This window comes from Chiroxiphia lanceolata, chromosome 17 (genome assembly GCF_009829145.1).
Source record: "Chiroxiphia lanceolata isolate bChiLan1 chromosome 17, bChiLan1.pri, whole genome shotgun sequence".
Taxonomy (NCBI): domain Eukaryota; kingdom Metazoa; phylum Chordata; class Aves; order Passeriformes; family Pipridae; genus Chiroxiphia; species Chiroxiphia lanceolata.
In genome coordinates, this window is record NC_045653.1 from 5,510,463 (window position 1) to 5,534,323 (window position 23,861).

Genomic DNA, 23,861 nt, shown 5'->3' on the forward strand with positions numbered 1-23,861 from the left:
ACAGCTATTTAACCTGTATCCAACAGTCAGAGAAAGGACAGGGAGGCCCTTTTATCTTGCTGTAGCATAAGTAGAAAAATCAGGTTATAGGTGCAGGTCTACAGATTTGCAAAGATGGTGGTGTTATTGGTGGGGCAGGGGAACCCTGAAAAGTGATGAAATATTTTAACTACTGTTCAACACTTGATGTTCTATTTCGATTCGTAAAATAAATATGAATTAAAAATACATATTTTTCTATGGTCTTGCGAAATAACTATTTTAGGCAGAAAAGGTATATATAAAAGGCAAACCTTTTCAACAATGATGAGGTCACCGACTTGTATATTAGAGCTCTTCACCTTCACAGTCCCTGCAAAGGAAAGATATCAGTGTGTTAGAGCAGCAGCAGGACAGGGTTTCTGGGTGCTATGTGATGCTCCTTCCCTCCCTTCCTTGCACTGCACTGTTTTGGGGGAAAAGGGTAATGTTTCCATCACAAGAATTGGCCAGTGCTGCCCTGTAAAGACTTCCCAAGCCCACTGAGTAAAGTGGGGGGATCTCAATCTGCCAAAAGGGCTGAAAGCCTCTAGTCTACCAGCTCCAGACTTCAGCCTTGGATGTAGAAACCCCCAGTGACAAGCCTGAAACAACTCCTTCAACTCTATTTTTTTTTACTGTTTAACTCATAAATTCAAAAATGTTTTCAGTGTCAGGCAGAGAACAGAGCAAGAACAGGAAAATTACAGTAGGGAACCATCAACTCCTTTTTCTGAGGTGGCTGAAAATTTAAAGCTCCACTCTCGAGCCAAGATCTGGAAGGTGTAAGTACAACGGGTCCATCTAAAAACCAGGCTCATTTCCTCCCCTGCTGCAGCTCCAGTCTCTGGCTCAGCACTACCACCTCCCTTCTGCCTCTCCATGGATCAGCCAGAACGAGTCCTGCAGAGAACAGGTCCGACAGAAAACACGTAAATATTTATTTCTGTGCAGCTGTCAAACATTTCCCGGTTGCTTTAAAACAGGGGATTAATTTAACAATTGGCTAGTAATTTCAAATCATTAGCCAGCTCTAGATTTGGCTTCTCAGACTAAGTAGTGATTTATAATCAGTTAATTTGAACCCTGCCTCTATGTGTCTGTCTGTTATATTTCAACAAAAGCCTCTTTAATCTGCTGTGATTTGAGTGGGAGTGGGGGAGGCACGTGGAGCTCACCCCAGCACGGACAACACTCCTACTGTACCTCAAAATTCATGGGCTAAATGGCCAGATAGCAGCTCAGGGGGGAACAGGGAAGGGGGAAGGGAGAAAGGGGGAATAGAAATTAGCACAAAGCACAAAGGTCAGTGGGATTTTACTACTGGCAGTCCCTTCATTAGCATCCTTCTCAGGATATGCTTCAGTGTTTCTGCTCCAAATTAACAATGAAAGCCTTTCTGGGCTCCGGGCAGCCTGCTGCTCTGGTGACACACTGTGTGCTTAACAACATGCTTCAGCACTGCTGCTAATAAACGCAGACTTCCTTACATGCTGTAATTATTCCTACAAATTATAAGCAGTCATGGCCCATTTCACAAATATCTCATAGGTCTTTCGTGGATTCTGGGGTTTGCCTTGTGAGATTTTTTTTTTTTTTTTAAGTTTAAAAAAAAAAGACAAAAAAAAAAGGTAAACAAAACGAATGCTGAGCTCAAGACATCTCTGCCGGGGCAGGAAGCAAACCGGGGATTAAGAGTCCATTACGCTGAGGCTTGAAAAGAAAAGCCGCACTCCAAGAGGATCAAAAAAAGCATCCCTGGCAGTCTTCTGTATGGGCTATACAAAGTTAGGTACTATGACACTAAAAGGGTCTGACAGATAACATCTCTTCCTCCCCCTTTAATACGGTTATTCACAAAACAACAAAAAGCGCTTTTGAATATTCTCCCGTGCAAAGGAAGGGAAAAAAAAAAAAAACCCTCCGTGTGCTCTCCCCACACGGGCACGGCCATTCCTAAACCACTGTGCAAGAAAGCCCTTGGAAGGAGAGGGGGATTTGTTTAACCATATTTTAGGTATGCTCTCAAAGGTGGATTTGTTTAAACACATTTTCTGTATTCTCTTAAAGATCACAAGGATTTGCAGTAGAAGCAGCACTCCCTGGAAGGTTCAGGAATGGAAACTTATTTTTTCTAATGCTCTCCCTAATGAGGTAAAAAAAATCGTGCTGCAAAAGAAAAATTAATGCCTGGACAAAGGTAAAATGTGATGATTTCCTATCATTATGCACATGAAAGGCTTTTTAGATCATTATTCTGAAAACAGCATCATCTGCTTTAAAATTTTTCCAATATGAGCAAACCCAAAGCAGCTGGAGCAGATTTGTCTTGTTCAATAACCCTCCCAACCTCAGCTGTTTGAAGGTAAAACACAGAGGGGACCTCTCTAACCAACACACATTTTTATAACTCCTGTATAAATGAGATGCCCTTTTTAGGTAGCTAATTCTGCTTTTCCAGCCATCCCTGGCTCCTCGTGGGTGACATCTCTGCAGTTGCACCACACGTCCTGCTAAGAAGGAGCAGGACCAGATGTTTCCTTTGACTCAGGACTCCCATAAAGCAACTTACTTGAATTAGTTTTATTTTGATCTTGGGAATTCTGTAATTCTTTTTTCTTTCTGCGGGGAAACTGCCACCTAAACATCAGATGTTTTCTCATGCATGTCTAAAACGAGCTAATAACACAATTATTTCATTTCCCAGTATTGCTCTGCTATTAAAGTATTCTTGTAATTATAAATTACTGTTTTTATAAATGTAACTAGAAGTGCTTCCTCTAAATACAAACAGGTTTTTTTAGCATTTATATATCACTTTCATTTTATATTTTCTGACGTTAATCAGAATACAAGTCAATATTTAAAGCATTTTTTAAGAGGAACTAGTCTTGATCTCTTATAAAAAAATCCTCATTGTCAAAGTATGACTGATATTTGTTTAATTCTTTGCTGTATCCTGATTTATTTTTTGAAAGACAAAATAATAAACACAATAAAATACAAACAGTTTGTTCCAACTTAAGCTATGGTCTTTGAAATTATCACCAAATCTGCAGCATAATGGATGTACCATAAAGCAGATTATTTAAAGTAATATATTGGCCAGAAGAGATGCCTTTTTTGTACCATGTGAGTACTTAAGATTTCACAACAGATCTGCAGAGCTTCACTGAGGTACAGATCAAAACACTTAATTTGGAACTAAAGATGAAGCAAGAAATTTATTAAAGCAAGTTAAATACATCTGGAAAAAAAATGGGTTGTTTGGATGTGCTGCAGGAAACTTTTGCCTTTTGCAGCTTTATGCTGTGGAGCAGGACTCAGAGGGTTTGGGAAAATATTGTTTTTATATGGCTGGTAAATGCCAATGATCTGTATCTTAAGTAGCACCCCTCAGTAGGAGGTCTCTTCCCACTTCTCTGTGGAGTTTCTCTCTATTATGCAGTGTTACCCAGGGAGGGGGGGGCTGCAGGAGAAGAAAAACAAACCAAGAATTTGCAAGCACAGTTCTAACTTTCTGTCAAGCAGAAAGTCAGCACACAGCCTTCTGAACACAAGGAGGCTTGTGGGTTTATGAATAGGGGACTGAAATTTGATTATTTTTTATTACAATCCAAACAACTGTCCTTTAAATGGAGAGCTTTCCACAAAAAAATGCCTTCCAGAAGTCTGCTGGTTTGATCATTTTGGAACATAAATGGATTGTATTGGTGAAAACATAAAAGAGGTTTAGGGTGGAGTTTTTTGTTGTGATGTAAAATAAAGGAACACAGAAAATACACTACTGTCTACTCTAAAAGATTAGTCCCAAGAATTCAGCAATTACATTCAAAATAAATGTGATCCAAAGAGGATTCCTCCTTTTTCTCTACGAGGCAAGCAGCTTAGTCAATCTTAAAGAGCTGAACAAGAAGAGTGCAGGAAAAAAGTTTCACGTACAGCAGCAAAGCTGCAAATCCAAAATGTGATTTTTGGTTCAAAAAGTTTTAAGATCCCTCCTGGGGGGGGGGGACACACCAGGCTGGTGGTTGTGCAGGAGCTGTGCCCAGCCGTGCTCCAGCCATGGATCTGCACAAGGAACTGCACACAAAGGGACAAGAGGATCCTGGCTTGGGAAAACACCCAAATTACTTCCCTGTTCAAAACTGTGTATAAGCACGTGCTTAAGTCTCCCTGAATTTGCTCAGAACTAAGTATGTATTAACACCCATGGGGTTGCAGGGGGAGGCCAAGATTGGAGATGGGAAAATTTATTCTCCAGTCACTTTAACTGCAGCTCAGTGCAAATACTCTGGAGAAATAAAAATCTCTTGGAGAAAGCCACAGTGCTCCATTAGATCAATTATAGCCAAGCTCTAAGTGTAGAGCCTCACTAATCCCCCTCCCCCAAACTCTGGCTTTAGAGGTGAAACTAGTGGGAAGTTTTAAAAAAAAAAAATTATATAGCAACAGTTCAGAGGGCTTTTGTGCATCAGCACCTTCTGCACAGGGCTGGGCCAACATCCTGAAGCATGACCTGTGTTAGTCAACAGCAATAAAAAAAGAAACAGCCTGCAAACAGCCCAAGTCAAGTCCTACCTGCAGTTCTGTCAGGTATGCTGCAAATTAATCATTCACATCAGCTATTCTCAACTTACTTTGATATTTGCTGCTTCTACTTCTGAACTGATAAAGGGCTCCCTCCAAGACTTGCCCCCTTTCTCTGACTGTGCTACTGGATGTGATAAACCAAACCCAAAATTTCCACCCCCAGCCATGGTGGGCTCACAAGGTCCTTCCCTGCTCCCAGGTGATTCTCAGAGGTGCTAAGGCTTTAATCAGTGGAAAAGGAGACGGTCAGGTCTTCTGAAAAATTTATTACTGAGATCCAGTGAGAGACAGAAAACTACTTTTCTCCCCGTGAGACAATCATAAATCATTTTCTATGTTTTTTCTACTCTAAACTGCAGCATCACATAATCTCATGCCTGTTTCTGCACCAAATTCATGTTAAATAAAGTGGCTTAAGATTTTCAACTAGTGTCCAGCTGCCAATCCTCCCTGGTTTCTTTCACAAAATCAGAAAAGTTAAAGGACTGGGGGGAGGGAAATCATTCATGGGAAACGTAATAGCAATATGAAAAGAACTAAAGGAGAGGTCAGGCCCCTTATAGATCATTGAATAGAATCCAGAAGGCAACTCTTTTATATCTTTAAATAGATGTAGTATACCCCTCTTGGATGAGGCTTTTGTTGGTTGCCAAGCATTTTAAGTGTTGTAGTAAGAACATGTTATTAAAAGGGGATTTAATATTCAGAAACTCAAACTCTCTAGGTTAGAGTTGCCTCATAACTCCTGACATGTGAAATATATACAGCCTTAAGTGACTGCATATAAAAAGGCAGCCTTATTCTTAAAAGTGCAATTGTTGAAAGTAAGCATATTTTTACTATACGTAATTCATTGCATCTTAACTCAGGAATATAAACCTTTATAACAAAGAAACTGGAAACGAAAAAGAAAAATATCGCTTAAATTCAGTTCATTCCTTTTTTAAAAAAAAAAAACAACCCTGGCCTCACTATCTTTGTCATGGTATTAGGAGTAACTCCATAGTGAGGCAGCACTGGATTTTTCAGATGAGAATTTAAATGTCTTTGTTAGGTACTGCACAGCTGTAAACAATGGCCAGAGCCAGGGATCAGACTCAGCTGAGCTGCAGCCTGGGCTCCAAAATGAGGGCTCCAAACTCCTCACAGTTGGAGGAAGAGGCTAAATATGATGTATACAAAAAAATACAAGAGCTGACACTGCCAATACTGAGAAACTACATCAGTTGCTGCTGACAGAGACACACACATATCACACAGTCCTTTTTATCAAAGGACTTACATGATCTGAGCCCCTGTCTGGTAAAACCCAGAAAAAGAGCTATGAAACTCAACCACTCTTATGTTCAGTAAGAGATGAAACATGTCAGTACCTTAAATTTAACACGTGCACTCAAGATTCTTCAGTACACAGAGTACCTGCACTTCACTAGGATTTGGGGTACCTGTGCTGAAAGAGTCCCCACCCTTCACCCTCATTTGTTGACTCTACCTGTGCACAACCATCTCCTGACAATTTCACAGATCTAGATTTATTTTTCCTAATAAAGTCCTTTTGTAAATGATCTGCCTATTTGGACCCTTTTTTTAAGCACACATTTGTGGTTTCCCTTAAAAAATATGAATTGAAAGCTTATAGAAAATCCTTCTTACATCTTTCTCTCTTACTGAGTAAAACAAAAAAACCTAAAAATCCCCAAACAACATGTCTCATGTACTACAGCTCTATTGTTTTCTTCCTGCTATGCTGTTTGCTGTATTTGCCCCTCCCTCCCTTCATCCACACAACATTACAGAGCTCTTACGTCACAGCTTTGCAGGAAGGAAAACACATTTCCCTTCTGGAAACATCCACCTCCAGTTTCATTTTCTTTGGTGACTCCAATCCACCAAGAAGGGACAATAATCAGGAAAGATGTTTTAGCCTACAATGGAGTTAGGAGCAATTGGGGTTTCAAAATATCCCATCAGCTGCTTTGAAGTGGCCCCTGCCTGGTGCTGTAGTGAACTCTCAGCACACCAAGGAAGGCTCCTGTGCAGCTGAAGCATCAGGATGATCCTCTGAAGTTACCTGAGCAATAATCACACACATACCCCCTTGTATTAGCTGGGCACATCTCTAGGAAACATATGGAGCACCTCTCCTACGAGAAAAGGCTCAGACAACTGGGATTGTTCAGGCTGGAGCAGAGAAGGCTGAAGGGTGACCTAATTGTGGCCTTACAGTGCCAGCAGGAAAGATGGAGAGAGACAATTTCCAAGGGCCTGGAGTGACAGGACAGGGGGGAATGGCTTCACACTGACAGAGAGCAGGGTTAGGTTGGATATTAGGAAGAAATTCTTCCCTGTGAGGGTGGGGAGGCCCTGGCACAGGTTGCCCAGAGAAGCTGTGGCTGCCCCTGGATCCCTGGAAGTGTCCAAGGCCAGGCTGGACGGGGCTTGGAGCAACCTGGGCTAGTGGAAGGTGTCCCTGCCCATGGCAGGGGAGTGGAATGAGATGATCTTTAAGGTCCCTTCCAACCCAGGCCATTCTATGATCCCATAAACCCCTCAGCAACCCCCAGCCTCCAGCACAGCAGGGTGAGGAGCCATCCAGGAGAAGCCACCCGGACCCCCCGAGGGCTCCGCAGCGGCCACCACACGCCCACAACCCCATCCCCGCTCCCTGAGCTCTGGCTCTGCCTGCCAGCAGTGCTGGATTGAGTGCCAGCAGTGTTGGATTGAGTGCCAGCAGGACGCAGGGGGTGCCGGAGCCGCCGGGCTGACCTCTGGCTGTGAGCTTGCTGTAGATCTGCGAGTTCACTTCCTTGTCCCGCATGTAACATCGGATCTCCTCGGCCGCCTCCCGGATCACCGTCACAGCCAGCACAAACCCCTGCGAGGAGCACGGAGGGGGGACACAGAATGGATGGAAAGGTCAGGAAAAAAAATCACATCTGCCTCTAATAAGAGCAATACTTGTCAGTGCCAATGCCAACAATCCGCGTTTCCTTATTCCAGTCTTATCTTCCTAAATCGTTACGGTGGTATGTGCTGCTGTGCAAGACTTCCAACACCAAGCTAACAAGAGTTGCTTAAAAAACCCTCATTGCTTAAAAAAACACGGCTGTTTTTCAGTTTTACCGTGATTCTCCCCCCAAGCAAATTTTTGTAAAGTTTACCTGAAGAACGTAAATAACATATTTCATCTCGATTCACAGGTAACTGAGAGGGGTTACACAGGAGTCCACTGGATCCCTCAAAACTCAGTACTCCTGCCACCACAGAGCCATCAAAGTTAGCTCACCTTTCTTTATTTTATATCCTTATTTATATAGAAATCTACACAGAAATTTATATATACAGATACATAAACAGAGAACGCCTGTGCCTTCCTGTGTATGTACACACACACTCAACCTGCACAAATAAGCACTCTAAAGATATTAATGTGCACTACTCATGGTATAATTACACGTTTGCCTGATTAGGGTTTCAGTCCTACTTTTCTGTGGATATGAGTAGTCATTTCATTTCCATTTGTCAGGGGGAAAATGCCCACATCACACCCTTCACTGTATAAAACGTAACTAAATTAATGCAAACGAATTATTTATGGGGTTAGTATCACAAAGTCCTGTTTTTACTAGACATTATTGAGCTCAGACTCACTAAACAGTTAAAACTCTCCTAATCCATCACAGAAAATGAACTTTATTCAACCTGTATTGTTGAAAACTGCAACTGTGTATTGATTATCTCTGGCAATAAGGAACTGTTTCATTTTTAGAAGGGGGCGAGGTGATGTTGGAAACTGAGGGTTTCTAGCACATACATCTGGGTTTAAATGCATGATCTAATTCATTAATACAGTAATGAAATGCAAGGTAGAATGTTTCTGCAGTATTTAAACATGTAGACACATGTAGAAACCCCAGGATGGGCTTTAAAACTTTTTTTTCTTCAACTTGCTTGAATAAATAAACCTTCAATGACCTACCAGAGGAACCCAGTACGTGTAAAGTGCACCAAGCCTCATCTCAACGACGAACTGAGAGCAGGCCAAAAGCAAGAAATAAAGGTTGAAGAAGTATTTGAACTGGTTAAACAACACCTAAAAAAAAACGAGAAAAGAAGAGGATGGAGGAGATTAATGGAGTTCAGATGTTATGCATATTGACCTAACTACCAGAAACATTTTTGCATGCTCTTCCAGTGACTAAATGCCAATTTGGGGCAGTCTTGAAGTAGTCCTGGCCACTCAGGACAGAGCAGTGTCTGCCCTAAGGCAACCTTTGCAGGAAGCCTACCAAACCCAACCCAAACATGATTTTCTCCAGCTCCAGGTTCTGCACCTGTCTACCGTAAAACCACTGAAAGCGGGGAAAGCATCAGGGTGGGATGATGAGAAGCAACTTTATTCACACTCACCCCAGGGAGAAATGTAAAAAAGTTGTATTTCTGATTGTTGATCACGTTGCGAGGGTATCTCTGGTCTCTCTTCTCGGGATGGCCAAGCCAAACAGTGCGAGGCCTCGGGTCCCTCCTCCCACAGCATCTTAAGCACTCACAACACCTGCAGAAGGAACATTAATTAATTCATTCCTTCATTTTTAACACACTTCTCTGAGTCACACGCATTCACCCCAGACTTTTTCTTTCCACGGGTGGGACCCCACCTGCCACCAGCTCCAGGTGCCTCACAGGACCTTCAGCCTGGCATAAGAACCAGCAAGAAATCCCTGCTCACGTGAATTTTAGTGATGTTACAAATCCTTACTCCAGACAAGGAATCAAACAGAGCATCAATCCCTCCACGGAAGATGCAAAGATGTACCAGAAATCCCTCTTGTACCTTGAAAAAGCCTCTCTGTTCAAAATCACAGCATTGTACCCTCCCAAACCCCAAAAGGGTTATTTTCCTGTTGTCACTGCTGCTTTCTGAAAACCAACCTCTTCCCAACCCTCCTTGTTCCTTTAAAAACAGCCCTATTGAATTTCATTGACATTTGGGAAAGTCAGCATCAGCTGGATTGATAACCAAAAGCTTCAGAGCTCTCACAAACATCCTTCCAGAAAGCACCACAAAGATCTGTTCTTGAATCAAGCATTCTGCCACAAAAGTTCACTTAAATGCACAGCTAACAAAGAAATAACTATTTAAGGAAGTACACAAAGCATTCAGCTCTTGAAGTCCCTGTCTTGCCAGAAGATACATGCAGCACCATGATCAGAGTGCACAACTCGCCACACAGAAGGTGGTTTCCTACAAAGAACCATTTTTTAAAATGTTTTATGCCCTGCTGGATGCAAATAATCAGTTAAGTCAGTTCCATCAGTAGAGAAGGGGAGTAAAAATCAACTTTGCTTTCAGAAATAAAGAAGAGGTGTCACCATGTGATCCCATGCTACGTGAGCAGACACAGACATTAACTTCCCAAGGCTGGCTTGCAAGATAATTTCTCATGAGCTTTTAATACTAGATAAAAGAATTTTTGCATAATCAAATTACTTAGTCATTATTCTATTCCATGAAGAGTGACAGATGAGCCGTGGCAAGGTGGATTTTCTCTAGTTTGTACTCAAGCACAACCTAAGCCCAAAGTGTAGAAATGCCACCCAAACACAGGAAAAGTGGTTTTCTTGCTCAAAGAAGCTTTGAGAACAAAATGCTGACAAGACAGCAGAACATTACACAGCACTCCCATGTTGGCACTGAAGGAACACGAAATCACAAGTTTTGGATGGTTCCCAACAGTCTCTTACACCTCCAGGTTAAGTCAACCCCCCCATTCCAAAACCAGAGGATGTGTAAGGTCTCCCAGTTTCAATAATGATCCTACTGCTTTCACCCACACCAGGTATCACTGACAGTGTACAGCTCAGTTCTACCAACACCACTGCAGTTGCCAGCTCTGACCTGCATTTGCTGAAAAGGAGAAAATTAGGAGAATGCAGGAAAATCAGAGAGACAAACACAGTGGGCAAGGCCAACAGTTCAAACCCTGATAGCAGGGAACACCTAAATCAAATTACTGGAATAAAATAATTGGAGATGTTTTAATGTTCAGGTATATACAAGAGGTATCTGACATCCTACAGACTTGCAGCACCACTGTCATCTCTGCTTTCATCTGTAAAGGGATATTACCTGTTATTCTGAATTTGTAATGTTTCTAAGCCAATAGACTTTCATATTTGACTATTCCCAAGGTAGTAGCATTCAAAAAGTTATGTTTGCCCCTGAAAATCTCAATTTTTGTCAACTCTACAAACTACTTTTGCTTGTTAAGAGAAACAAGCTTGTTAAGATCTTTTTTCCCCATACATTTGTGTACAAGCCCACATCTGAAAGGCAGCTTGTTACCAACATGAGACAAACAGCAAAGTTGGTGTTAAACACTCAAATTCATAAACTCTACTACAGAAGTGTATTTTATTAGCTTGATGCCTTTTAACTACAGTTTTCCTTTGTGTTTGCAGATGAAGACCTAAGACAAATATTCAATGGCATCCCAAATATATTTTAACAGAAAATAGTGGAAATGGTGGTATTTGGATCACAGCAGGAAACAGATATGCTCTATAGAAAAGAAAAAAAGAAAGAAAAGAGGGGGTAAAAAAGTGGTCTTCCTTCTTTCACAATGAAGAAAAGGCTCCAAAAAAGAAGCTTTGCCCAAGGGAGCAAATCTGGTGTCCACACACCCCATTTCATCACAATGTGCTTTGCATTTACAGAGTCAGTCAGTCGTTGTAATCAGACATCTGAAACCAGTTACCTTTGTTTATTTTTTAGGTTGGGCCTCTTATAGGGATTGTACTCAACAGCAAAAATACCCACGCACCTATATCATAATATTTGCAATAGGATAAGTAAGGCTAAAAGAGGGCACTACTGTCAATTTAATATAATTTTTACTTGTCCTGGCAATATTTTTTTACAAAATAAAATTCACCCACATGCTCCAAAGAACTTTCCAAATACCTGAGCACATCTTCAAACCAGTACCTAGATGTCCAAAGTAGACTTTCAGACTTTTAATAAGTTCAGTGACTTAACAGTGTGTTTTCTTCACTGATGTAAAAGGCAAACAAACCCCCGCAAAGTAATCAAAATATTTTACCTCAAGAAGAGTGTGCTCTGACCAGCTGTTTACATACCATTACATTGATTTTAGTCTTTTGGGTTTGAAATTACTAGAAATTCACTACTCTGTGAATGCTAACATCTAGCACTGCAAAATTCTGGTGTGGTTCTAAATAAAACAGCATCCTCCAAAACTGAGAGCACCTACAAAGGCAGGGAAGCAGAAGGCAACTGCACAAAAGCGAAATTACCCAAAATTTGATTTCTGCAATCAAAGTCATGACCTCTCGTATCGTTCCCACCACAAAGATACTCTTTGCTTTAAGAATTTTAATTTACAAATGCTGTGTTACTATAAGGTTTAAGAAACAACCTGAAAATAACGCACCTCCAAGTAAAAGCAAGAAAGGGCACAGGAGAATCTGCTATGTAAAAATAACACATTTGTGAAACTCCTGCCTGGCTCAAGTCACAGTTTTTGCAACCTCCTGAATTACAGGGAAAGCAAACTGAAAACCTAATTAGAACAAACAAAAGAAAAACTTCCTGCCCAGCAAGTTTTGAAGGCAAATATCAGTATTATCAATGCTCAAGCAAAGAACATCCAGCATTTTTACTATGAACTCTCCTACACTGCCTTTCACCACGAGATTTCTATGTAAAGCATTTCATTTAAAAAAAAAAAACCAAACAAAGTCCAACCAACGAACACAATACTACAACCAGCACTCCCAGAGTCACACATTGCAACACTGACTGGGGAGGTTCATCAGCGCTCAGGAATCCCATCACGTCACGGGCTGGGAGCCTCCTCCAGAGCTGCAGCCTCAGCCAGGAACTCGGGCACCAGTGCCTGAAAATCCTGGCAAATGTTGACTTTTACCCCACAGTCATTCAAAGAATTTTTCTTAGGAAGGCACCTGGTAAACCCCAGCGCTGGCATTTAACTCTCACCTATTCTATGGCCTTGGTTTTCCCTCCTGTGTTTTGCTGGGTGGTCTCAGGGCAGAAACCCACCACCCAAACCCTGTACTAGCAGGAATGTTCTCTCACACACTCATTCCTCAAGTGCCAGCCTGTGTCTTGCTGAAATAAGATGGAAAATGAACTTTTGGTCAAAACACAGACATTTCTCAAGCACAGAGCCAAGTGCTCTGCTCATTCTTACAGGCAGATGTTTATCACTCCTTCCAAAGATATTCACTTGCCATAATTTTTACTTTTTTTTTTTTAACTTCTCAATGATGTCTTAGACTTTGCTGGAGAAGAACACATTAATAAGCTCCTTATTTCTGCTTTGAGCCTTAGAAAGCACTTTGCAAAAAAAGGAGCTGCTGCAGTGGCAGATTGTGTTTTCACAGACTTAGGGCAGGTTCATGTGCTGGCAGGACAGTTCCACTGCCTGAGCCCTTTCTGTCTCACACCTGATGATGCTGCAATGTGAACAAACACCAATCTCCACAAGCACATTTACTGCTTAATATCCAACATGGGAGACCCACATGATGGAGGGACAAAACACAGCTCATACTGAGAGTAGAATGGAAAGAAGAAGCAGAAAGATGGTTGGTGAACCTAACAAGGAACATTTCAGACACTCTTCACTTTCTCCTCTTAAAATTGAATAATCTTAACCTCAAAAAAACCCCCCACCATTCTGACAAACCCATTTAGTTGGATACCACGATCAAAGTACTCCGAGCACATACAAATGTGTTTTCAGATTAGCCTCGTGCTCATTAAATTAAAAGTCCTTTTTCGAGTTTACTTGTTCCTCCCTGAAAGAATTTTACATGCATTGTGTAGTTTCATTGTGTAGTTTACATGCATAGTAGCTTCTTTGGACACTAACTCTGGTTTTAAGTATCAAGCTTAGACACCCAGATGCTCAGGCCATCACATTACTCCAAAGTTTTCTGGGCAAGGGCAGTGCCAGAGGAGGAAGTTTCTGGCAGAGAACTATTGGCATTATTAGGAATAATAAAACACTTGTCATCAAGAAATCAGAAGACAACATCTTTGAAAGAGAAAGACTGTCTGGAAAAACAGCTGAAAGTTTACATCACTGCTTAGAAATGCTGATAACATTAATACACATTTTCCAGGAACAGGAATCACAAAGTTACAGAACTCAGAGCAGTTTTCTAAAAAAGTTTAGGAATGAATACACATTCCTAAACATTTCTCCTTCTCCATTTTGCAACTGAAGCATTGACTAACAGTTACTGCAATAACCCCTGAAGTATAATAAACTAGCAAGTCAGGGTAAACCATGAACTTTTAAAAATTATCACCTTCCAGAAAGAACATGAAAAATACATGAAGACAGCTTACATAGGGCAGCTTATACAGCACTGTGCAATTCACATTTTAAATCATAACTTGGCAAAATTAAAGAAGAAACAAGTTCACAAATCTCCAAATAGAGTCACAACCACTCAAAGGCATTATGTTAGATGTGAACTGTATCTGAAACTTTGAGTCCTACAAATGATGTGTTCCTTAATCTGCACGGGGATCTAAATGAATGGGAGGTGCTAAAGAACAGGTCTGCTCTGTACTTCACTTGGGATTGTATTTGCTTACAAAAATGCATCCTTAGTGATGATGTAGGAAGCAGCAATATGACAGATTGAATGTCAGATGCCAGATGAACAGCCATTACCAAGAAGCAGGTTTTATTTATAAAAGCAGCATGTTTGACGGAGAAGTATTTGAATATCAAGTGAAAAATGCTTTCATAAGCATTTTTCATGCAAAACAAACCTAATGAAAAAAAAGTGCCACATTTGTCTAATATGGGGATAGTATTTGTCAAATTAGTGCTGAAGTTCATTGACATATTTAGTCACTTCTAAAACAGGCACATTTCTCAGATGATATTTCTGTGACCCTCACGGGCTGTGCTAGTAAGTCCTTGGCACCCTTAATATACAAACCAACCTCCCCACATGACTTTATTTCCAAAGCATATAAGGAATTTTTCATGGATAAGGAAAGCCAGAGCCATGCACAACTGCCTAGCCTTTTTATGCACCTCCACATGAAACATTCCACATGAAACATTCTGAACATTTCTATCTCAGATCGTGCACTGGCACAGCTGCAGTGGCTCAGGAAGGGGCCAGGAGAGCTGCTATTCCTGCAGCCCACCCCTGCCATCCAGCAAAACAGCTCGGCTGTGGGAAAGCAGCCCGGCTCTTCACGTGCCAAGGCACACCCACACGCAGGCAGATGGAGGGCAGGAGCTCCCATCTCCCTCTGTTGACTTTGAAATGGAATTTGCCATTTTAAATAGAGCCAGAGTACACAGGCATGTACAATGGAATGACCTCGTGGAGTGTTACTGTAGAGCTCCTCCTTCCCTGTCTCATTCCCCATCCTTCCCTCCACATTTCTGGATCAAGGCCTTTTACATCGTAGCAGCAGCAAGAGCACAGCAGTTTGCTGGTTTCAAAAAAAGCCTTGCAGGATTGTGGACTGACACCATGAGCTATTTAGGGAAAAACTTGTGTCATGTGCTGAACGGGGCACCTGGGGTTCTTCAGGAACTTGTAGCTCCCTTCCCAGCAGAACTCGGCCCCTGGGAATGGCTCATTTGCCATCCCACCAACAGTCCCTCTGCAATTAATGCCATCCTTCCCTCCTAATTGGCACATAGCTCATAGTGGTTTCCAGAGTGCTGCAAAGCATTTGGGAGAACATGGCTGAATCCAAGGCACACAGCTGCAGAATTTGGAGCTTAGCCTTTATTCGAAGCAAGGAAGAGCGACATTGAAGTCAAGCCCAGGAACAGATAACCACTGCTCCCACTCGGTTCATTAAGCACATGGCTTCTCTGTGACACAGACCTCAGCCTTGTGAGCCATCACTTATCTCCGCAAAGCTACTGAGTGAGTTCCTCCCTGGCTTCTCTTCAAAGTATGTGAAAGACTGAGGGTAATGAAAGCCTTGCTGGATGACACCTGCCCTACATGAGAATTAGGCATTTCTCATTACTACATTAACAGAAGCGAAGATGTCTACAAAGTCATTCAGTACATGCCCAGAAATTTGCTCCCCATTCCAGAAGACCACAGTAGCAAAAATCTCTGTCTGAGAACTTGGTCCACTGGTGGGGGGAAAACCCCCCCAGTAGAAATCAGTTAAAGCTATGCTAAGGTGAAGCCTTTCAAGATTTGCTCATCTCTGAGTTTTCATATGTAGCAAGGAACATAACTTGGATGGCTTTTGTGTTTTTCCTCAGAGGGAACAGAAAAAAGGGGGTCTTGATTATGGCTTAGAATTCCCAGGACTCTGTTCAGGATGTGTCACCAGGGACTCTGCTGCTGGTTGATATCTTCTTTGGTGTATAGTACTGGTTTGGATTTGCTTGACTTCAACGCTTTCTTATCCACACTATCATTTGACCAAACTACTCACAGGTCACAGGTACTCATCAGTAAAACAAGGGTTCCTCACATATGACAAGTCCCATCCCCAACAGTTACCACACCAAACAGAAACCCCAAATCCAAGTTATTTCAACTGCTATGGAGAAAAATCCTAGGCAATCTTCCTTCACATGCTGCCAGAATGTTTCACTAACACTGGCAACCACCTCTGTGATTGCTAATCAGGTAGAGTCCAACAAACCATAGCTTAGGTTAGATGAGGGCAATCTCTGTTAGACAGTACTAACCACATCATAACACCCAAGAGGGTCTTGGTGGAGATTAGAGAACTTCTGGAAAAGAAATCATTCAAGAAGCTTTGAGAAATTTCTCAGGCCTTCACCTCTCCCTGATCCCTTCAATCACGTCACCAAATGTAATGCCATGGTGGCTGCACCTTGTGGTACTTGCTCGGTGATGCATGTGACACAGGCACTGGGGAATTACTTGCTGCATCACACACTCCTCCAGCTCAACTACACTGCTACATCAGTTACAGAAACAATGCTGATATCAAGGAATAATCCTAATACTGAATAAACTACATACGACAATTTCAATTACGGGAATCTGAATGGAAACTACCAACCAAAACCATAACAAACACGGAAAATGTAAATATTTCCCCTTGCTCTAACAGTGAGGATTTCCTTAGATATTTTGGTTTATTTTGCTAATACCAATCACCCCGTTTAAAAAAAACCAAATTACCTAGGGACAAATGAAACGCTGCAATAACTGACAGCCAGGTAACTTGGATATCCTGTACATCCCACTGTGTGCAAGCCAACCTGTCTGCATAGTGGTGCAATTTCATAACGAAATAGTATTAAAGGACCGTTTTTCTTATTTAACTTTCTGCACGGGAATACCAGTACAATCACATACGCATATCTCCTTCAGGAACGCATCCCACACTCAGGATATTGCAACATCGCACACCAAGGATATTGTATTGCTGTGACTGATACAGTTAACCAGAGCTTCTAGGCAGGGCCTTTGTTACAGAGCCACACACACCATTTATGGTCCAAGGCCGAGGGATTCTCCAGCCTCGAGCCATGCGCGCAGCGGGGATGGATGACAAGCAGGACTCGGGCAGGGCGGGTGCCCCCCTTGGCCGCGACCCGCGGCTGCTGCCACCCGGGCAGGGCTTTGTCCGCGGGCTGTGCGGGGCTGTGCGGGGCTGCGGGTGCGCTGCGGGCCGGCCGGGCCGCCCTGTTCCCCCGCGAGGGGCTGCCGGGGGCTGTCCCCGCTCCCCGCAGCCCCGGCCAGCGCCGCCCCGCAGGATCCTGCTCTGCGCCCGGGCGTGCCAGGCAATGGCGTCAGGAGCAACCTGTCAGCACCCGCCTGCCTCCTGCCTGCCTCCCCTTCCTCCTCCTCCTCCCCCTCCCGGGGCTCGCAGCGCGGCCCCTCCGCGCCCCGCCCGCCCCGCGCATCCCGCAAAGGCTCCCGAGCGCGGCCCCGCCGCCGCCGCCGCCCCGGGGGTCGCGCCGCCCGCCCCCGCAGCACCAACAGCCCGGTGCCCCCGGCTCGGCTCACCCGCCGCGGTGCTTGCTGTCCATGCGCTTCTTCTGGCGGACGGGCTGCAGCGGGATGTTGTCGGTCATGGCCGCGGTGCCGGGGCGGAGCGGAGCGGGCGGGATGCGCTCCCAGCAGCGCCGAGCCGGGCCCGCCGCCGTCTGGCGGCAGCGCCGAGGGGCCGCCCGGCGCCGCCGCTCCCAGCACGCAGGTGCCGCGCCCGCCCCGCCCTCCGCGCCGGGCACCGGGGCCGGGTGTCTTCTCCGGGGCTACCGGGCTGCGGGTCGCGACTGTCCCTCCGCCCGCCTGTCCCGGAGCGCCCGGTCCTATTCGACCCTGCGGACTCGGGTCCACTCCGCCCTGGTCCGGGCAATCCTGCTCAGCCCAGCCCGGCCCTGCCCTACCCTGCCCTGCCCAGCCCAGCCCAGCCCTCCCTTCCCCACCCCTCCCCTCGGCCGGCACCTGTTCTGTCCTAACCCCGCACCTGGGGCGCTTCGCCTCATCCTGCCTCATCTCCTCGCACCCCATCTCCGTTTCTCACCATCTCTCAGGACCCGGCCCTCCCGCACCGGCCCCGCTGCCCACCTGTGCCCAGCAGCTCCGCACCTGAGGCCTCCTCGCCTTCATCCCAGGGGAGGGGCCCGCTGCACATCCCGTGTGTCCTCAGCCTTGCACAGCCAGCACGGGCTCCGAGCTTGATCTCCCCTTCTTTATACCAACCTTCCACTCGTGTTATAGGACTGTGCTTTATGGTGCTATTGCTCCTCACCCTCTTCTTGCTCAGTGACCTTCACCCACTCCTGGCAACACTTATTTCTGGATCCCAATTCAGATTTCCTCTGCCAATCTAGGCACAAATTGCTCCAGCCTGTTTATGACGTTAAGCATCTCTTTACATTCATGGTGACTAAATCTTTACTAAATCTAAATATACAAGTCAGATTCAAAAAAAAGCACTGGGGTGCAGAAGCTGAAATATGTGCTTTGTATTTTATCAGACAGAGGTCCTGGATGCCACCATGATCTTTTGTTCATGGTTGCTTCACATTCCTGTCCCAGCAAAACTCTGCCCTACGTGCCTTTGACACCTGTTCCACCTTCTCCATCCATTCATCTCACTTCACTCCAGCTCTTCTACCTCCACTGCATCCTCCTCCCACCATCTCCATATCTTCATGTTCTTCTTTGCCATAAACAAGAAATCAAAAGAATCTTTTAGGCACTGCACACCTGCTCATATCCAACCCATTACCTTTTGTACTGTTGACCTTATTCACTCTTCCAAACATGAAAAGCAAAATTCCCAGTGACAGAGACATATTTCATAGGGCAGATGAGAAACTGGTTCTGCAACGGTCCTGCTCAAATGAAATACACTCTCCTAGTGATACTATCAGGAAAAAAATTGGTCAAGACAAATATTCATATAACACATCCTTCTTACAATGTGGAATGCTAAAGACATCTAGAAAACCACAAATAGGGAAGTCTAACAGGGTAATGGTATCTGCTCAGCCACCAGAACCGTGTCAGTGGAGAAAACCATCAAGTGACTGAAAAAAATGTCAGTAACAGTAACAAAGAAAAAATTACTTCCAGTTGTGTAACTGGTGAGGATGGCCCTGTGTCACAGTGTCACAGCAGGTCCATGGGTACCAGACCCCACCCCTTGCAAATCACTTCCTCACGTTCCCCTCTAACACTTTCTTTGTGGCTGTGCTCAACATCAGCTCTGCAAATAGGGCTGGTTTTACAGAAAACATCTGTCTGGAAGAGCTCCTCAATTTATTTATTTATTCCAATCAAATCCCATTGAGAGCTGGATGCTGAACACAGCCTGGGAGCAGCCAGACAGCACTAGTGAGAGTCCTGCAGCCTTGGGAGGGCATGGGCTTGGATCCAAGACTTCTTCAGGCGGATTTACCTTGAGGGGAATCACAATGGGAGTGGCAGACCTTTTCTGGAGCCCTGTCTGCACTGAGCAGTAGTTGTGGAGGTGGCTGTTGTGGGTGCTTTGGGCAGAGGCTCCAGCCCTGTGGGCATCACCCATCCAAGTTTGCTCTCACCACCTGCACCACCTGTCATGGCAGTGAGGGCAGAAACACGCTGGGGGCTGCCACTCGTGCCAGAGAAGCTTCTTCCTGTTTGAAACCACCCAAATTTACCCTGGTGCACCTCTAGAGACGGAGGAAATGCCCAGTGCAGGTAATGATCGTATGAAATACGATCTGCACATCCAGCTCACAATCTCACACTGCAGTCACCAAAAAATCTGAACCTCTTTCTAGTGCATGGGCAGCTTATTTCTCATCCCTTTACAAACAGGCTGCAAACCCCTTCATTTAACAAATAACCTCAAGGCTCTGCAGAACTAAAACACCACAAGCACAATAACCAACAGCAGAGGACGAGTAGGTAAGCCCAAGTGTAAGTTCAAAATAATCTTTTTTGGTTGGTTGGTTGGTTGTTTTTTGTTTGTTGGTTTTTTTTGTTTGGTTTTTTGTTTGTTTGTTTTTGTTTGTTTTGGGTTTTTTGTTTGTTTTGTTTTGTTTTTTTAAACATACTAAAAAGTAGCATATATCAAACTGGCTGGGTTTCTTTAAGATGAGGGATGTTCGCATATATCTTAAAATGAGCTCAGGGTAATCTTAAATATAGTTAATAGTACTTTCCCAGTGAAAAATGAAGACTATTAAAAAAATAACACAAAATAATATATGCAAAAAAAAGAGGAGTAAAGAAGAGTGAGTCACATCAGAATTTCTGGGCAGCTTTTTTCTGTCCAGCCCTCACTATGCTCTAGCTCAGGTTACACTGTGGATTACACCAGCAATTGTCATTTAATTTTCCCTTACAGTTGAAGCAGTCATCCTAACATTTTGTAATGAGGACATTTCAGCAATGTAATGAAGAGTTACACCAGCTTCAGGCACCAGCACTGAGACTGTTTAGGCAGATATTTCCAATGCCATCCTAACTAGGGCTGTCTTATTACAAAACTGTATGTAGAACTGACTGTTAGGCTGTATTTCAATTAAGTAATACCATGGTTTAATTTCTTATTTCTCAATCTACTGTTCTTATCCCCTCATGGGGACAATTGAAGTAGAAACAGAAATCCCTTCTCCTCCCACAAACACTTCAGCTCATGAAACATATTTACTCCATTTTTTTCTCATATTCACCATCTGAAATATTTTTTTCATATGAAAGAAAAGATAGGATGATAGAATTCACTGGAAGTGTTGATTTAATAAAAGGAGCAACTGAAGAACCTAACCAGGACATTGTACTTGACCCAAACTGTTCACACCCTTGCCACAAAACCATTGGCCTGATGCTGTACCTGGCTGAAATGCCAAACCTAGCCTCCAGCCTTGGTTAAAATAAAACTTATCAAATGTCACTGTTATTTGCTTTGAGGTGAAAATGGCATTGAATTTTAAAACATTCATCATTCTTTTAAGCACCACCTTTTGGCCCTTGATAACTTTGTGATCAGACAGAAATTAATGACATCCTACATGGAGCAGCTAAACTTCCTCCCTGTCATTTCTGCACATGGCCCAACTCCAACATCCAAGAACGTGGGAGGACAAACAACTGACTGACTCAGTCCCAGGAATCCTAAAAGAAGAGCAAAGGGATGCACTGCAGCCTGCAGACTTACTAACACAGCATCTGAGGAGCCAAACAAACTTCCAAAGCCTCCCTTACGGGCACTCTGATTTTCTGCTTTGTATTGAAACACTTTGGATTTTTATTAGAAAATCACTGTGAAGGATCTAGACTAGGCTGTAACCCAACGGGCTAAACCCACTCCTTGATGTATTTTTGGCATAACATTAGCTTTGCTGTAAAGATTTCACTTGTGATTTCACCACTCACAGCAGGTACAAGCTCTCCTGCTTTCCAAGCCTTTGATTTTCATTTGCCTGTTGACAAGGAATGCCCAAGGGAAAACCTCTAGCCTAGAACTGGGAAGTTAGATTTGTTAAATCAAGTGAAATAAAACCTATTTTGGTTTTTCTGATGCCACTGGATTGTTCTGATGCTTTAATTTTGCAAGCACATAACTCGAGGCTCACAAAGGAGCCCTGCAAGCTGCAAAATTCATACTGCATCACTGCTAATTAAAAGGAGCTCATTTATTTTCCATCATTTTAAATCATTATCTGTGTTTTGTTTTTTTTCTCCTAGGACTTTTTCCCCCCCAGATGATTAAATTAACAGCACAGCAAGCAGTTTTATACCCCTCCCTGCTCCCCCCTCATCCCCGCCAAGAGATTTGTCTCACAACCAGTTCTGAACCACTTGGCCTCCTCTGAGGTTGTCCTGTAGGGAGAGTTCATCAAATGCTGTCAGTGTTCTCACCTCTGCACATTGTAAATCCCATTTCAAACCCAGAAACTGGTTATTGAGGTTGAGCTCTCATTTTTAATAGGAAGGGTTGTATAAATCTACCAAGTTGTTGATTGGGATGATTTAACCTCTTTTCCCAGAGCAGGCAGCACAAGCACTTGCTTTGCCAGTAGACTTATGTTTTATACACTGAATGATCTTCAGTCTCTCGTGATCTGACATTCAAGCTCACAACGACAAGATGAAACTCAATCTGGCAAAGCACAGCCTATGAACAAAACTGGCTCCAGGGTGTGTCTAAATCAAACAGAAATTTCTATGTCCATGGCCCTGTACCATCATGGTTCCCGGTGGTTTTGGAAACCTTTCCAGCCTTATCTTTTGCCTTTCTCCTCCAGTTCTCCACTGTACCTGTGTGGTACAGAGCTCTGCCACCTCCTTGTCCCCATGGCTTTGTCTCCTCCTCTGTGCCCATGACAGCAGCTCCTCACCCACAGGTGATGCCTCCCAGTGGCTTTCACTGATCCTCAAATGCATCCAGGTCTCTAAGCTCCACTGATTAAAGAACATGTAAATAAACTGTATTTTGGGGGTGTGCCCATATTCCTCCAAGGAGCAAGTCCTCGTGCCAGTTTCCCACTCCAACAATGGATGGGTGGTTTTGACAATGCACTTGCAAATTGTGCTCATTACCTATTTACCACAATGTGCTATAAATTTTCTTCCATTATAGCTGTGCTACTAAATAAATAATTGAGCTTTTTTATGAACAGGACTCTAGCTTTGGGTTTTTTCCTTGATGAACACAGAGGAAGGTCATAATAATGATATTCTGTTTGACATTTTATATGCTGAAAGATTAATTCAGTTTTGGAACCACATTTAGTTTTTTTCCCTAAGCATGAGTACCAAATTATAGATAATTCTGACATCTAAGGAGCCGGCTCAGATTAAAGGAGTGCAACTGGTTGAACAAAATGTTTATGATTCCACAGGCAATCGGAGTTGTGCCATTATTCTTTGTACCTGTTATTATCTGATTTCGTAAGTGCACGTTTTACAAATACCAGGGTGCACCCTCTTTGCCTGAAAGTGTAGCCCATTGCACAGGGTATTTGGAGCTTTGTTTCAGGGCTGTGTTTGCAGCTGCACCATTTGTAAGGAAGGCAGTGGGCAGGAGCGGGGATTTGGTTGCTAAGGGTTTGCAGACTTGCAGCCCTGCAGGAGCTGTGCAGCACAGCTCCTACACTGCAGGATCTCCCAAGCTCCTGACTTCCCTCCCACCAGTGACCAGCAGAGAGGTGGGTTTGGCGTGCTGAAACATCACTCCTGCTCGCAGCAGTACTGAAACAAGCTTGGGCTGTGACATTCAATCCCTCCAAATCAGAGCAAACATGCAAAAGCTGCCCGTTCCCAAGGCTCAGCTCCACACGCACACGGAGCCGGCACTGGGAAAGGAGCATTTCAGAGCAAAGAAACACAAAGTGGGACGCTGAAACACGAACCATTAGCAGTGTGGTATCATTGTACATGTGCCCCCAGCCTACACGAGGTGCATTCATCTTTTAAATTTATCTTTTAAACGTCTGGGCTCAGACAAGACCACTGCAATTAATTGGGGAGTTAAACACTCCCAGATTATCATGCACTGTTAACACCTGCAGCTCTGATCTGCACGCATGGCTTTGATATTATTTCTCCTTTTGACAAGTGGGCGATAGCGGATATCCTTTAAGCCTATATTTAATGAAGCCCTCCATAAATCCATCAACACTTGCTAAGGGAAACTACAATAAAGCTCCTACTGCCATGGGCTCTGCTATGGAGAGAACATTTGGCATTCTCATAATGAAGTTTGAGAGCAGATA

General features: G+C 43.7%; 1 protein-coding gene across 2 annotated transcripts in view; it reads right to left on the reverse strand.

Annotated features, from left to right (window-relative positions):
- Positions 1-17,810, reverse strand: part of ATP9A (ATPase phospholipid transporting 9A (putative)) — a 55,865-nt gene extending 38,055 nt beyond the window's left edge. The window contains exons 1-5 of one of the 2 annotated variants that reach the window (XR_004360009.1): positions 17,653-17,802; positions 9,022-9,166; positions 8,591-8,704; positions 7,378-7,486; positions 294-352 (exon numbers count right to left, since the gene is read on the reverse strand). Coding sequence is in view for 1 of the 2 variants with exons in the window: in XM_032704912.1 (XP_032560803.1) it covers positions 294-352; positions 7,378-7,486; positions 8,591-8,704; positions 9,022-9,166; positions 17,653-17,720 (495 nt within the window). In the remaining variant the exon portion in view is untranslated. Of the gene's footprint in view, positions 1-293; positions 353-7,377; positions 7,487-8,590; positions 8,705-9,021; positions 9,167-17,652 lie in introns of both variants that reach the window. The other variant, XM_032704912.1, reaches the window with a different exon arrangement.
- Positions 17,811-23,861: the final 6,051 nt, after the last annotated feature.